Raw genomic sequence first — 17,181 nt, 5'->3', positions numbered from 1 at the left:
ATAACCCAGAGACAGCTATAACTGAATAAAAAAGTAATAAAATATATAAACAAATATAGATTAGGTTGTTATAAAATCTCTCTGACACCAAATTCAATATATGTACATGGGTGTCTACACAAACACACATAATTTTTCACACATGATATGTACATACATCTATACAATATGGAATAGACTGCATAAAATAGAATGCATCTCTTTACCAAGTAAGTTATGGCCTAAGGATAGTACATAAAATGTATCTTGTCCTTTAAAATGTTGTTAGTCCCTAGAGAAGACCAATGGCCATGGCTCTGGCTTTTTTGCTCTCCTGACTGCATTTCTTAAAGCATGAGAGGTTGGTGGTTTTTTTTTTTTTTTTTACTGTTTTCATGCCCTAGACTAAAGGGCCATAATTTGGCATCTAAATCATTGGTTTCTTCCCTTTTGAGCATCAATTTCTTTGATGGCACTTAACCTCTAAAATACAAAATTAGCTCAAGCTAGAAAACTGCTTTGGGAGAGAATGAGGCAGAATTGCTTATGTAATCTCCCAGGAGAAGAAAAAAGGTACTTCTTCCCCCAGGAGAATATAAATCACAAGCTAAGTGATAAGTGTGAGTCGTGGTTAAGGGAAAATGACCTGAAAATATAATAAGAAAAGTAAGACTCACATTAATCCATGGTGATGTGGACAAAGAAATATGGATGTCACCAGGGAAGGAGCTTTGGAATAGAAGAAGCAGCTCCCTATATCTGGAGTCAGACTGCCTGAATCTGAGTGCTAATCCTGCCACTGGCCTTCCACTCTCTAAATCTTAAGGGTTAGTTAACATTTGTTTCTTTAACAACGAATCTAAGCTTCCTTTCCTAAAAAATGGGAAAATAGCAATACTTTTCCAGCCTAGTCATAGGATTGTTGTGAAGATCAAATCAGATGACAAAGGTAAAGTACTATTGAAAACCCTACATCATCTAAATAACCGAAATGTATTAAATATGACAGGCTTTGTGTTAAATGCTAAGGATAGAAAGATACAAATGGGACAGTCTTCATGTGGTTTATATTTTATCAGGGAGATAACATTTACAAACATTAGTATATATACTGTGGTCAAGGTCAAAGAATCACCTCATCATTGACTGCCAAGGGGTTCCAAATATATAGGAATCCAATAGGAGAGGCAAAGTAGCAAGTGATTCTATCAATCAATCAATCAATGCCTCAGCCTTGTTTACCAGTGGTTCATGCATCCTTGAGACCATGTGTGTTGTATGCCTCTGCTAAGTCTTCATTCTGAACCTTGGTTAAGAGTCATCAATCAATTTCTGGGGTCAATAAATATTATAGAAAACCCTATACCTTTACCATGGGTGGTTTAGAGCAACCATTGGCACTATTATATATGGAGACATTTGTAGGGCTGAAATAAGGCCCAGTTTGTGGGGGAATGATTTCCTAATAGGCCTTACATCTCATCATAGCTACCAAATTTCAAAGGTGCCTAAGGAAACTCAAGGGAACTCAATTATCATTATCAGTAGCACTGAATGAATTGACCAACAGGTAGATTGTCAAAGATCACTGCTTAAACCCATAATAATTCTGGTTCAAGATCTCAGCTAGTAATCAAAGCACACTTCAGGTTATATACCACAAATGAATTCAATTTGATTTTATGAACTTTTCCAGTCCTTATTGTAGCAATGAAGAGAGGACAAATTGGACGGCAAAGTAAGCTAGCCTATAGTATGATGGAAATAACACTGGATTTGGAATAAAGGACATGGACTCAAATCTTGCCTCTATTACCTACTACTTGTATGACCTTGTACAAGGTGGGCCAAAAGTCAGAAAGGGGTCTGATGTTTTAATAGCTTTCTGAAAATTATTTTTTTTTATTTTTTGCCATTTACAAGATTTGATTTTTCTCACATAATGTAAATCGTTTCCTATCTATCTATACTGTATATGACACTATAGTATTATAAATTAAAAACAAAAAATAAGAGTTATTAAATATCTGTGACTTTTGACCCACCCTGTACAAATTGCTAAATTCCATGTAAAATGAGGGCATATGACTCTTTGAATTCTGCAACCCAACTCACCACTCCAGGTCTAAATCCTATGGTCTTAGAATTTATAAGATGGAAGTGGCAAAAAGTTGGGAGAATGAGGTATTCTAAGGTGATGGGTATCCTATCAATGTATGGTTTTGGAATACATATATCGAGACCAAATTATTTAAGAAGTCAATCATAATACAACCTTTCCATTAAAACTTTTCACTTTCATTATCACCAATTATCCAACATTCACTATTTTCTCTAGTTGTGCATCTATAGAGAGAGAAAATTAAGAGGACACTAAGTTCCAAATGTTGCCTGGGGCAAAGCAATTTAAAATAGTTCTTTTTTTAATTTTAATTTCATGTCTATTACCAGAGGCTACTAGGACATTTTAAAACACTCCAGACAATTGCCTTAAACTTTCAACAAATTTTTACACATTAGTTCTGAAATGATTTTTTAATTATCTAAAAAATTCTGATCACACTAAGACATTTAATAAACAATCTCAGTTATGTCTTATAATTAGACAAAGTTAAAACAAAAGTATTTTCTTTAGTAAATTATGGGTCTACGTGCAATGGATTTTTCATGTTCAAATGATTTTTTTTTTCATTTAGACAGTATAGTTATTTTTCAATCTATGCTGCTGGGCTGTTAAGACCCTGAGAAGCATTGTAGTATACAATGGTAAGGCCACTGTATGGAGAGTCAGAGGAACTGGGGTCAAATCTCAGCTTTGCTGTTTACCACCCATGTTTACTACATATGTTAACAAGTCACTTCATTTTTCTGGGCCAAATTTTCCTCATCTGTCAAATAAGAAGGGTTGGACTAAATTCTTTATGAGGTCATGCTTACTCTAAATCTATAGTCTATAAAATATTGTTTTAAAATCATCATCCTACAAGATGGCAGAGGAAAGGCAGTGACCTTTCAAAAATAATGACACGATCACTCCAAAAAACATCAAAATAATACCATAGGACAATGCCTGGAGCAACAAAACCCACAGAAGAATGTGCTGAAATCATCTTCTAACCAAGAATGGTTTGGAAGGTCACAAGGAGGGAGCTGCTGTGCTGAAACAGGCATGGAGCCCAACCCCACAGTCACCCTGACACAGTTCCAGTCCCAGGAAAGCCTTACCAGAGAAGGAGACCCCTAGAGCCTCTGAATCAGCTGAAGTGCCAGTGTTGTCTGGAACTAAGCTCACAGTCTGGTGAATGGTCTGAGCCCTTGGCAGGGGGTAGACTACAGGGGTCTATGCTAGTGCTGAGGCAGAACTTGGGTTTTTCACCCCTGCTGGGAACCAGGAGGTAGGTTTGAGTAGCAGTGGCCCAGGTAGGGGAGGGGCATAGGCTCATCCGAGCTGACAACCACAACACACAAAGCTGGTTGATTAGCAAGTTGGTCTGGGATCATCTACAGACCAGGGAAAAAGCCAGGCGAGTGAAAAACCTGATCCTCCTTAAATCATACCACCTGGGATTTCTTAAGCTTGGGATACTGCAGCCTGGAAACAATGCCCCACTTTAAGGAGCTAAAAGTCAAGTAAAAGAAAGACAAGATGAGCAGACAGAGAAAGGCGAGGACCATAGAAAGTTTCTTCAGTGACAAGGAAGATTGAGGCACACCCTCAGAGGAAGATGTCAACATCAGGGCCCCTATGTCCAAAGCTTCCAAGAAAAATATGAATTGGACTCAGGCCATAGAGGCACTCAAAGAGGACTTTGAAGATAAAGTTAGAGAGGTAGAAGAAAAAATGGAAAGAGAAATGAGGGTGATAAAGGAAAGACATGAGAAAAAAGTCAACAGCTTGAAAAGTCAAATTGGCAAAAAGGAAAAGGAGATAAAAAGCTCTCTGATGAAAAAATTGCCTAAGAATTAGGATTGAACAAATGGAAGCTAGTGACTTTATGAGAAACCAAGACACAATAAAGCAAATCCAAACAAATAAAAAAATAGAGGGCAATGTGAAAAATCTTCTTGGAAAAACTTCTGACCTAGAAAATAGGTCCAGGAGAGATAATTTGGGTCTACCTGAAAACCATGATCAAGGAAAGAGATTAAACATCATCTTCCAAGAAATTGTCAGGGAAAATTGCCCTGATATTCCAGAAGCAGAAGGTAAAATAGAAATTGAAAGAATCCACCAATCACCTCCAGAAAGAGATCCCAAAAGGAAAACTCCTAAGAATATTATAGCCAAATTCCAGAGCTCTCAGGTCAAGGAGAAAATATTATAAGCTGCCAAAAAGAAAGAATTCAAGTACTGTGGAGCTCCAGTCAGAATAGCACAAGATCTAGCAGCTTCTACATTAAAGGACCGGAGGGCATGGAATATGATATTCCAGAGGACAAAGGAATTGGGATTACAACCAAGAATCACCTACCCAGCAAAACTGACCATAATCTTTCAGAGGAAAAAATGGGACTTTAATCAAAAAGAGGACTTTCAGGTACTCATGATGAAAAGACCTGAACAAAATGGCAAATTTGACTTTCAAATACAAGATCCTAGAGAACCATAAAAAATTGGAGTTGGGGGACATACCTGGGGTCTTGCAGTGGGTGACTGTCTTGTGTCTGAGGCCAGGTTTTGGCTGGGATCACCCTGGGTCCAAGGTGGATGCTTTGTCCACTGTGTCACCTAGCTACCCCATGATGACATCTTTAGGGTTAAATTTAGGGGTGAGGGGAATGCACTGGGGGAGGGGGAAGGGCAGAGGTGAAATCCTACATGAAAGAAACAGGAAAAGGCTTATAGAGTGGGGGAGGAGATGGGGGAGGAGCAGGGCAGTAAATGAATTTTACACTCATCAGAAAAGGCTCAAAGACCTTAAACTCATGAGAGTTGCCTCAAGGAGTGATTAACACACACACCCAATTGGGTAGAGGAATCTATTTAATCTGAGCAGTAAATGAGCCTAACACTCATCAGAATTGGCTCAAAGACCTCAGTCTCATCAGAATTGGCTCAAAGACCTCAGTCTCATTAGAATTGGCTCAAGGAAGGAATAACACTCAATTGGGTGGAGTAATCTCTCTAACCCTGCAGGAAAATAGGAGGGGAAGGGGATAAAGAGAGAGAGGCAAAAGAAGGAAGGGCAGATTGGGGGAGGGGACAGACAGAAGCAAATCCCTTTTGAAGAGGGATAGGATGAAAGAAGATGGATAATAGGATAAATATCATGGGGAAGGGAATAGGATGGAAGGGAAACAGTTAACAATAGTAATCATGATAAAAGAAAAAAGGGGGAAAAGTGTACAAAAAATATTTATAGCAACTTTTTGTAGTGGCTAAGAATTGAGAATCCAGAGAATGTCCAACAATTGAGGAATGATGGAAGAAGCTGTGGTATATGATTGTGGTGGAATGGTCTTGTGCTATAGGAAATGACAAACAGGATGATCCCAGAAACACCTGGAAAGACTCATAAACTGATGTATAGTGAAGTGAGCAGTGCTGTAAGGACATTGTGCATAGTGACAACAGTATTGTTCAATGAGCAATTGTGAATGATTTAACTATTCTCAGCAATGCAATGATCCAAGACAATCCCAAGGGACTAATGAGGAAGCTTACTATCCACCACCACAGAAAGAAATGATAAAAAGAGCACTTGTGGATTGTACATATATAACCTGGTTGCTGTCTTGTGGAGGAGGGAGGAAAGGGAGAGAGGGAGGGAGAAAAATTTGGATCTCTAAATCTTATGAAAATGAATGTTGAAAACTACCCTTACATGTAACTGGAAAAAATAAAATAAATGTTTGTTGCAAAAAAAATTTTTTTTAATAAAATAAATAAAATAAAATTATCACCCTAAGACTCCTATATTTATGTGTGTATGTATGTATACATGCATGGATATATGTATATATGTATGTATGTATGCATATCCTATACATATCCTATATTATATAATCAATATATATCAATTATATCATATATTTCATATAGAGAGAGATGTACTGAAAGCAGTTATATCACATCTCTCTCTCACACACACATATCTATCTATCTATCTGTCTATCTATCTATGCATACATATACACATATATAGATGTACTGAAGGCAGGAAAGAAAAAACTCACAAATTTTTCATACATTCAAAAAATATTGAGGACTTACATGTAAGGCTTTATGATAGGCACTATACAAAATACAAAGAAGAGTAAGACCCTACCCTCACTGGAATTTTAGTCTAATTAATTAAACACTTTTGTTTTTTCATAAAATCATAAAATGTGAGCTAGAAAGGGCTTGGAGGTGACAGTAAAATCCTTTCATTTGTTCATAAGGAAACAAAGGCCTACCAAGATAAGGGATTAAAATTTTGTGGGTTTCCAGCTAGATGGGAACTTAGAAGTCAAGTAGCTTAACCCTTCATTTACAGAAGAGGAAACTGAGGCAAAGCATTTGTTCAAGGTGAAAAAGATAGTAGCAGAGTCAGGATTTGAACCCAGGTCTTCTGCTTTCAAATCTAATTCCCTTTCCCTTATGCTACACTTGTCCAAGATCACACAATTAACAGGGTAAGAGTAAGAGAAACAAAGTGTGGTTAGCATGTTAAGCCTTCAGTCTAAAAGACCTGGGTTTACACCCCACCTGTAGCTCTTAGTGGCTATGTGCCCCGTCCCTGACTGCACAGGGGCTACACAAAATGTTAGTCTTCTGCTGTCACTCTATCCCGCCATACTATTAGTGATTAGGATACTTCTCCCTGTCGCATTCCAGCAGGCTTCACGATTTAAGGTTTTGCTCTCAATGAGGTAAACAGGAGACAAAGAATCAAGTCCCAAATATGCCAGTTGGATAAAGTTGCTTCAATTTTGCAGAACCAAAAAATTATAGTCTTTTTTCGGTGGTGGTGGTGATGACATTAGTTTTCATTAATGACTTGACTACAATCTAAAAGCTTAATTCCTTTCCACCTAATTGCTATCGCTAAAACTGACATTATATTTGCCCCAGGAAAAATAGCCATCATTTTCCTTTGTGGCAGATGTCCACATGCTTCCCTAAGACCTATAAACCTTTTTTTTTTTCTGCTGGCAGCTCATTAGCACACTCTACATGCTATAAAAATGTATCATTTCCAAGAATAATTTATTTTTAAAAAGGTTCCAAACCACTTCCCCTTGCAATATTTTTGATGAGGTAAAAACAAGTCTTGGTTCAGTTCACTTAGGGTTCAATTAAAATAATCTTTTCTAGATTTTAACTGTAGCAACTCTGGAAGTTAAAAATCATTAGATACCTTAAAAGAATGAAACCATCTGTTCTCTTCTTTCTCTGAAGTTTGTAACACAGCCTGGCACATCATACTTTCCCGGAGACACACATAGCACCAGGGAATACAAATCCAGATGCACCAGAAAAGTCACCAAGGAAGCAGGCTTTCTGCAGAGTCACTGCTTCATTTTGAAGGAATCTTATCTGGCTGCCTTTTCCTCTCTCTTTTAAGGGCAACCAGAACAAGGTTATACAATTATACAATGGTCTAAGCCTGCTTCTCTGAGTTTATGTGCTAGGTCAGACTTCTTTAGTATAGAAGGTGATTACTAGCCCTATTATAGTAATTAATATCAATCGTTGCTCATACCTGGACTGATGTACCTTTCTAATTCTGGTAATCGTCTGTCAAACAAGAAAGGCTGGACTAAAATCTGAGGTCCCATTTACTCTCATGTCTATCCCTATCACCTGCATCACCTACCCTCTTTCTTCTGACCTTGCTTGTACTTTGGGGAATATGGTTCCAGGCCCTCAAGATTAAATGTGGCTTTATACTGTTATCATACTCTTGCTACATGGTTAATCCCATTGCTTAAGCTTGCTAGTATTGCTAAAGGTTTATATTTGGTAACCAAGCCAGGCCATATGCACGAGTGAAGTCCCAGATGCCCCATTTCGTGTGTTCTGAACTCTAGACCTCTTGGTTGTCCCATCACAGGGTGACAGGTCTAGAGCCAGAGGTGCCCTTAGAGGTCATCTAACATAACTCCTTCATTTTAAAGATAAGGGAACTGAGGTAAAAAAAAAAGGTCAGGTGATTTGCCCAAAATCATGCAGATTGAGATTTGTATTCAGGTCCTCTACCTCTAAATCTAAGACTCAAGGTCATTCTTTTTTTTTTCCTTCACTCATTTTGAAAATGACATTTCAGGAACTCTTACTTATTTTCAGGGCTGCCACTGTGACTGAGGAGGTCACAGGAAATGAAGAAATTTCAGGATCTGGGAATGTATCCTCAGTGGAGAATCCCAAAGGAAAAGAGTAATAAGGTTGGTTACTGCAGCAATCATTTTCCTCTGGGATCTTTCCAGTGAGGATGCATCATTGTCTCCCACAGTTTCATTACTTCTTAGAAAGTGGAATAGAGATAAAAATTAAAAGTCAAGTCCCATGGTAGCTTCTCACACCATTTTCAAAATGAGAAGATGTGGACAAAAATCTATCGTGTGTGTATGTGTGTGTGTGTGTGTGTGTGTGTGTGTGTGTGTGTGTGTAAGCATGTGAGTGTGTTTGTTTCCTTTCCCCAGGCTGCTTTGACTACTATATTATAATCTTAGGAGGGGTATAGGAGCCAACTTGTGAGACTGATTTGGGGAAATAGGCCTGTGATCAAACTAGCGTGAGGTTTGTATTCTTGTTTTTGTTTTGAAATTTATATTCTTTTAAACCACTGCATTCCGGACACAACCCATATCAAGATCATGTTGAACATCTCCTAAATTATCTGGCCTCCACAGTCCCTGACCTGTGAGAATAGTAGGATGCTTTCCTACCACCCTGCCAGCCATCCGAAGGCCTGCCTTTAACTGTGACAACTCAATTGGCAAGAGCCTTCATTGGTCTGAATCTCACCACTAAGTTGGAGACAATATAATTGGCCAGGCCCTTTGAGTGGATCAGGGTTCATGCCTTTCTCACCTGTTCTGACTCCTGGTACAAAGCAGACACTCCTTTAGGCATGATGAATTGTGATACTTGCTCCACACCCCCCAATATTTTCTCTGCTGGGTTTAAAAGTCTTCCTCCACCTCTACCCCACCCCCAGAGTGGTTGTTGCTTATATAGTCAGGCCATATAATTGGAGGCCACCACACTAGCTCCTATTTCCACAGGTCTTGGAAGTTTCCTAAGTGCCTTCCTTACAACACCTGAAAGGTAGGCAGCAAAACATCATTATCTCTACTTCCTGAAAGAGGAAAAAAGCTCAGCAAGTTAATTGAGCTGCAGATCAATAGTTACACAGTTAGTGGAATTATAATAAAAGGTTGGGCCTTGTAACTCTGAGATAAAAATGGAATAAAGTATACTTATCCCAAGGAAATAATTACCTTTGAAGTACATTCCAGGTTAGTAATATCTTCCCTTACCTGGATTAGGTTGAAGATATTCAATTGTTTTGGTCATTATTTCCATCACAGCCCTGCTGGTGACATCCACTTTCTGAAAGAAAACAAAAAGCATTGATAAAGCAAAAAACCACAAGAGAAAAACCTAGAACTCTAACCAAATCGTGGCATCAAAAGACTTATAATGAAGCATATATCCTACCTCATGGCAGAGAGGTGATGGACTAAAGGTACACGTGTGCAAGCATGAGTGTGTGCATGTGTGTATGTGTTTATGAGTGTGTACAGCAGTTAGTCATGTCTGACTCTTCATGACCCCATTTGGGGTTTTCTTGGCAAAGATACTGGAGTGGTTTGTCATGTCCTTCTCCAGCTCATTTTACAGATGAGGAAACTGAGGTAAACAGGGGTAAGTGACTTGCCCAGGCACACACAGCTAGTAAGTGTCTGAGGCCAGATTTGAACTCAGGAAGATGAGTCTTATTGAATCCAGGCTGGGAACTCCATCCACTGCACCACCTAGCTGCCCAGAGATAAAGAATAAGACCATGCATTCTCAGACACAGCCAATGCATTCACTTGACATGCTTGACTACATTACTATCATAAAGAAGGGCTGCCATTCTGGGACTGGGGGTGCTGAATGGAGTGGGAAGTTGATAGACAAAGAAAAAGATAAACAAATTTTTAAAAATGCATAGAAGGAAAATAAAGTATACAAGCATATCACAGTTGTATAATCTAAAGCATGCCCTATAAACTGACATTTTGTGAACGAAGTCTATCATCTAGGCAATTTTTAATCCAGTATGCAAATATAAAAAAATTCAGGGATCTTTAGTACTAATGCCATCTACAAATATTGATTTTACTCTTAGGATTCTTTTTTTTTTTTTTTAGGTCAGGCAATTGGGGTTAATTGACTTGCCCAGGGTCACACAGCTAGTAAGTGTTAAGTGTCTGAGGCCAGATTTGAGCTCAGGTACTCCTGACTCCAGGGCCAGTGCTTATCCACTGCGCCACCTAGCTGTCCCCACTCTTAGGATTCTTAACCTATACACAAACATATCAATTGTCGTTCTTCAGTCATGTCCAACTCTTCGTGAACGTGTAGACCATACTATTCATGGGGTTTTCTTGGCAAAGATACTGGAGTGGTTTGCCATTTTCTTCCCCAGTAGACCAGGGTCACACAGCTAGTAAGTGTCTAAGACTGGATATGAACTCAGGTCTTCCCAACTCCTGACCCAGTGCTCTCAACACTGAGCCACCTAGCTGCCTCCTAAACATATCAACAGCAATGTGTATAATCATCAACATGCTACTTCATGACCGAGATATATTATTAAAGCATACTGTGTCCCTTGCACACAGTACTGAACGTAAACCATTCACAAAGCATCACCCAATCCCTTCACTTCCCTGTGCTTCAACTCCCCATATCCCCTGTCTTAAGGCAGCCTTCAGTGTCTCACGACACCCCAGCGTCAGCTAGTGCTTCCCTTGTATAATACTCCTCCAGCTTTAGCGCAATGTCAGGTCCCTACTGTCTGTGAAGAAGAAAAACAGCTGGTCTCTATCCTTCTTACATATTGTGACATTTCTCTCTTACTTGTTAAGCTGCTAGTTTCTGTTATGGAAACCGCCTGGAGTTTGTGATAGTGAAAAACATTTCCCTACCCATCAAGCCCCAGAATTCAAAGTAAAGATTAAGAGACTTAAATTGAGAAGCTTAGAATCCTGAGGAGGGATAAAAGACACTTTTAATATGTGTTGTTGTTGTTGTTGTTAATCAGGCTTCTAAAGATCACCTTACTTCATGAGAATAAAGGCAAGATAGTTATACAGGTTTATTCTATCAATAAATCTATTAATGCAGTTTCTATATATGATAATGTCGATAAGTATTCATTTAAAATGTTAAAGCATGTAAAGCACAGTTATTTTGGTATCAAGTGTTTACTTATATTGTCCCCAAGATTTAAAAACAAACAGAGGTTAATAACCCTCAGCAAAAAGGGTCTTAAGGAGATGGTGATTAAGTTTAGAACAGAAAAATTGACCTTGTCTCCTAGTTTGCTAATCTCCATGGATTTATTAGCGATGAATTAGTATGAAAGAGCAGCAGCTCTCCAGAGTGGTGGACTTTACTACCCAGAAATGGATTCTGAGGGAGGGGACCTGGAGTTAAATCCCAGCCCTGCTACTGGACGTGAAATCACTTCTGCTCTCCAGGCTTCAGTTTCATGTTCTAGAAGATGAGAGTGGCTTTAAATAGTATAAAACAGAAATTCTTATGAGGAAGAAACAGCTTTCTTAAAACTTGAGATAACTATGATTTTGATGCTTTGTATTCAGCATTTTCCATAAGTAAGTCATTTCCCCCTAATGCTTCTTCTGAGTTTAAAAGAAGCAATTTCCCCTGCCCATCCATATTCGAGATCCCCATTTCAGGAAATGATAAAAATAAATGCTCCACCCTTCTCCCCACCCCACCCCCACCTCCTGTCCCCCACCTCAGGGCTGCACTGGTTATCTGAAATTACATCCAGCTACTATTGCTCCCTTGAAACAGCTACTGTAGAGGCAGGTAGGTGGTGCGGTGGATAGAGCACTGGCCCTGAAGTCAGGAGGACCTGAGTTCAAATCCGGCCTCAGACACTGAACACGTACTCGCTGTGTGACCCTGGGCAAGTCACTTAACTCCAATTGCCTCACCAAAAAGAAAGAAAGAAAGAAAGAAAGAAAGAAAGAAAGAAAGAAAGAAAGAAAGAAAGAAAGAAAGAAAGAAAGAAAGAAAGAAAGAAAGAAAGAAAGAAAGAAAGAAAGAAAGAAAGAAAGAAAGAGCTACTGTAAAGGCCAAGTCCAGAATATAGCAGATCAAGTCCTTTTTAGTCCTAATTTGGAAACCATGGCATCATTTCTCCAGGAAAAATGACAAAGGAAACACCTTTTCTTTTGTTTCTCATGGGCTAGAGAATGTAGATCAGGCCAGTCATGACACACAGGAATGGACGCTGGTTCTAGAGTAAGAGGTTGCTGTCGTTCAGTCATTTTTCAATTGTGTCTGACTCTCCAGGACCCTATTTGGGGTTTTTGTGGCAAAGATACTGGAATAATTTGCCATTTCCTTCTCCAGCTCAATTTACAGAGCTGAGGCACACAGGGTTAAGTGACTTGGCCAGGTCACCCAGCTAGGAAGTGTTTGAGGCTGGATTTGAACTCAGAGAGATGAGTCTTCCTAACTCCAGGCCCAGCACTTTAGCAACTGCTCCCAGAGTCAGAAGACCTAGATTCAAATCCCACTTCCTACCTGTGTGACCTTGGGTGATTCACATCATTTCTTGTGCCTCTGTTTCTTCATCTGTAAAATGAGAAAGCTGGACTAGATAGCACTGAAGTTCTTTCTAGTGCTATTTTCCTGAATTAAAGTTTATCATTGGGCCCATTTAACTGCACCACAAATATTGAGACTCTCTTGACTGAGAAGCTCTGACTTCTCCATCAACAAATCCACTCATCATCTGCTCCCCCCCAAGATATTCAAGTGGTGTTTAACAGGTGTGTGTGTGTGTGTGTGTGTGTGTGTGTGTGCAACAAAAACAGTTTCACATACTGGCACTTAAATTACTGGGGAGAAGCATTTACTGTGTAGGGTGCCTATGGAAGTAACACACTCCCATTATTACATTCAATGGTCTCACAGAGGAGGCTGGTGAGTTAAGAGGCACACACCTGTGTTTTCAGTGCGTCTCAGCTGGAGAGTGTCTTTGGGGGTTGATATTAGAGAAAGGAGCCTCAGGAATCCCCACTTGCTTTATCCAGTGGCAATATTCGATGTCAAACCTCTAATTTATTTCATTCAATTGTGTAATTGCCCCTTCAGGAATAAAGCTAAACTGAGTTCTCTCTCTCCAAAACTGCTGATCCTATAAAGAAGGTTCTCTTGGGAGTGATTGAAAGTTGAACGGCCATGTGTTTTATGCAACTAATAAGCAAAAGAAAAGGAGAAAGGGTTTGAGATTCCAGATCTCCTGATCTCCAGGGCTAACAAATTTCAATTACCCCATTAGTAGAAATAGGAAAGAGGCATAGAATACAAAGTTGGTTAGCAGAACTTTGCCAGTATGACACAAGGCTTGCAGGGTGAGACAAGAGACTGCTTTCTGGGTCCCAGGGAAGCATTTTATTTAAAATGTAAAAGAAAAGACAGTTTTAGGGGAAAGGGACCCACATGTACAAAAATATTTATAGCTGCTCTTTATGTGGTGGCAAGGAATTGGAAGTCGAGGGGATGCCCATCAATTGGGGAATGGCTGGACAAGTTGTGTTATATGAATACAATGGAACACTATTGTGCTGTAAGAAACGATGAGCAGGAGGAGTTCAGAGAAACCTGGAGGGTCTTGCGTGGGCTGATGATGAGTGAGATGAGCAGAACCAGAAGAACATTGTACACAGTAGCATCAACATTGAGTGTTGATCTACTGTGATGGACTATATTCTTCTCACCAATGCAATGGTACAGAAGAGTTCCAGGGAACTCATGATAGAAGAGGATCTCCAAATCCAAGGAAAAAAAAAAAGAACTGTGGAGTATAGATGCTGAATGAACCATACTATTTCTTTTGTTTTTGGTGCTGTTGTTTTTTCTATTTTGAGGTTTTTCATCATTGCTCTGATTTTTCTCTTATAACATGACTAATGCAGAAATAGGATTAATGTTATTATGTGTGTATATATATATGTATATATATGTATATATATGTATATATATATATATATAAAACCTATATCAGATTACCTGCTGTCTAAGGGAGGGGGGAGGGAGAAAAATCTGAAATTGGAAAGCTTGTATAAACAAGTTGAGAACTATCTTTACACGTAACGGAAAAAATTAATTAATTAATTAATTTTAAAAAAGAAAAGAGTTTTGAAAGTTGCATTTTGAATTTATTTAATATTTTCATTTATTTAATATTTTGAATTTACTTTATATTTAAAGAGAAGTAAACTGTGCATAATGAGGATGTATTGTTTCATGGATTTTTTTTTCATTTTCTACTATGCATATAGATCAGTTCTCTTTTTTTAGCATTAAATTCCTAATTAAAAATTAATAAACAAAAAAGGGAAATACAGTTGGGATGTTCCAGCTTCCTCTTTTAAAGGAAAGTGGGAGATAGGGAATCCCTGGGGCAAACACAATTGAGCTTTCTTCTCCATTTCCAAATGAACTTGGAGTACTTTGGATGTTCTCTCTCTCTCTCTTTCTCTCTCTCTCTCTTTTTTTTTTTTGGTTTTCCATCCTTGTTTCTTTTGCCTCCAATGTGTTTGGATTAATGTTGATTTCTCAGCACCTTCTATGATTCCTCAGAAGCTGCCACTTTGATTCACTGTCCTGTTTTCTCCTGTAAGTATTGGTATTTCTCAAATCCTCTCATTCCAAGATTCCCCCAGCCTGAGAGTACTTAAACTTCTACCACAATGCCCCTAATGAGTCCAGATAAAGGTTATCACTTCCTGCTTGAAGACCTCAGGTCTTTCTCTTTTACCTTTCCAATGTGTTTACTCATTTTCATCTTATGTTAACATTTAGACAAACTATAAACTTCCTAGATTGTAATTCAAGGGAAATATCTTGTTTTTCATGTTTGTATTTTTGATGCCTAGTCCACAATAGGTGCTTAATAAATATTTGTTGAAATTTAGTTTGGGCCAGCACCTTACAGAGCAAATGAAAATAACCCCAAATGGTATACATGACCTGAAGATTAATGGTCATATCATTTTTTTAAAAAAGAATAGAACCAAATCATGTACCTTTTACAAGGATGGTTTAGGGCAACCTGAGTTACATTATGCTTTCAGGGGGTAAAAGAAGCTTGTTCAGGGGGTAAGGGGAATATTTAGTAAATAACCACATATTATGTTAAAATTGACCTATTTTATTTTTATGTGCACATATATAGTACACTCTCAATTGTGTTTCCTCTCATATTTAATAGGGGACATGGGAAAGTTTCATGAAAGCCTAGAAATATGGGGACTGACTAAATTTAAGACTCCCTGTGCTGGGGAGAATTCATAACCTAACAAGTGATAGAAATGATCATAAAAAAGAGAAAAAGAAAATAGCATTATGAATATACATTGAAAAAAATTGGATTGTAATACATATTACAATATAACATATTATGTATAGTATATATTTCTCAATGTAATACATGGATAGATATTTTCATCTATACACATATACATATGTGTATATATGTATAAATCTATATGATATGTATACACACACATAGAGACACACAAAATAAATATTCATTTCAGGAGAGGGGAGTCCATAGGATTTGGAAGGAATCATGAAGGTTTATGTAGGAGGTAGCTCTTTTCCTGAGCACTGAAGGAAATTAGGAATGTTAAGAGGAAGAGGCAATGGTAGAATGCATCCTAGGCATGAAGGATAGACTGTGCAAATCATGAAGACAGGAGCTAGAATGTCATGAATAAGGAACAGAAAGTAGTCCAGCTTGTCTGCAGAGGACTAATTTGTGTGAAGAGGAATGATATGCAATCAGCTCAGAAAAGTAGCCTGAAGAAAGTTTATGAGGAGCTCAAATGTCAGAGATTTTAAAATTTTATCCCATGAGCAATAGTGCACCATTGGAAGACTGGAAGCAGGTAAGTAAGTGGGTTGGATCTGTGCTTTAGGAATATCACTCTGGTAGTTATGTGGCTTATGGATTAGAGAAGAGAGAGACCCGTTAGGAGGCTATTGCAGTCATCCAGCTAAGAAGCAATGAGGGTATGAAGTAGGCTGGTGGCTGTGGGAGTAGAGAGAAGAGGACAGATGAGAGTTGTTTTGACAAGATTTGGCAACTGGTTAAGTATGGTGAGAGAGAGGGAGAAGGAAGGGAAGGAGCATTTGTATAGCTTCTACTATATGCCAGGCACTGTGCTAAGTGTTTTTTTTTAAAACAAATAATATTTCACTTTATCCTAACAACCCTATAAGTTAGATATTCTTGTTCTCCATTTCACAGTTGAGGGAATTGAGGCAAATAGAGGTTAAGTGACTTGTCCAAGGTTACCAACTAGGAAGTATATCTGTATCTTTACATAAATGCATCTAGATTTGAACTGAGGTCTTCTTGACTCTAGGCTCAACAACCAGCCGCTTCATTGCTGCTAGGAGGAAGGGTGGGTTTGGGGAAAAGATGATGAATTCAGTTTGGGACATATGAAGTAAAGATTCCTAAGGGAATAAGCAGTTGGAAATGTCTAATAGATGTTGAAAGCAGGATTGGAGTTCAGGAGAGAATAGGACTGAATATATTTGAACACATATAACTGAATTCACAAGAGCTGATGAAATTATTGTGAGAAAGGGAATAAAGTGTAGAGAAGAAAGACCTAGACAGTCTTGAGATAGAACCACACTTAGGGTGCAAGGCATGGATGACGACCCAGCAATACAGCTCTAGACGAGAGAAATCAGACAAGTGAGGGAGACAATGGAGATGTGTCTCAAAAACCCAGAGAAGAGAGGTTACCTCAAGGGCAAGGGTAGTCAGCAATGTCAAAACCTGCATAGGGGTCAAGAAAGAGAACTAAGGATGATCAAAGTTAAAAGAGCACTGGAAACTTTAGAGAAGGCAATTTCAGGCGGGTGAAGGTGAGGGGGGTTGAAAGTTGAGTGAAATGAGAGGAAGTAAAAGCAATAAATGCAGATGGATTTTTCTAAGAGTT

The 17,181-nt window shown here is 38.6% G+C and overlaps 1 protein-coding gene across 3 annotated transcripts in view; it reads right to left on the bottom strand.

Annotated features, from left to right (window-relative positions):
• SH3GL2 (SH3 domain containing GRB2 like 2, endophilin A1) overlaps positions 1-17,181 on the bottom strand; it is a 239,276-nt gene that overhangs the window by 32,652 nt on the left and 189,443 nt on the right. For all 3 annotated transcript variants that reach the window (XM_043977810.1, XM_043977812.1, XM_043977811.1), the window contains exon 3: positions 9,448-9,520. In XM_043977810.1, the coding sequence (XP_043833745.1) occupies positions 9,448-9,520 (73 nt within the window). The remainder of the gene's footprint in view (positions 1-9,447; positions 9,521-17,181) is intronic.

This window comes from Dromiciops gliroides, chromosome 1, assembly GCF_019393635.1.
Source record: "Dromiciops gliroides isolate mDroGli1 chromosome 1, mDroGli1.pri, whole genome shotgun sequence".
NCBI classification, from domain to species: Eukaryota; Metazoa; Chordata; class Mammalia; order Microbiotheria; family Microbiotheriidae; genus Dromiciops; species Dromiciops gliroides.
This window is presented reverse-complemented; position numbering and strand designations above follow the sequence as displayed.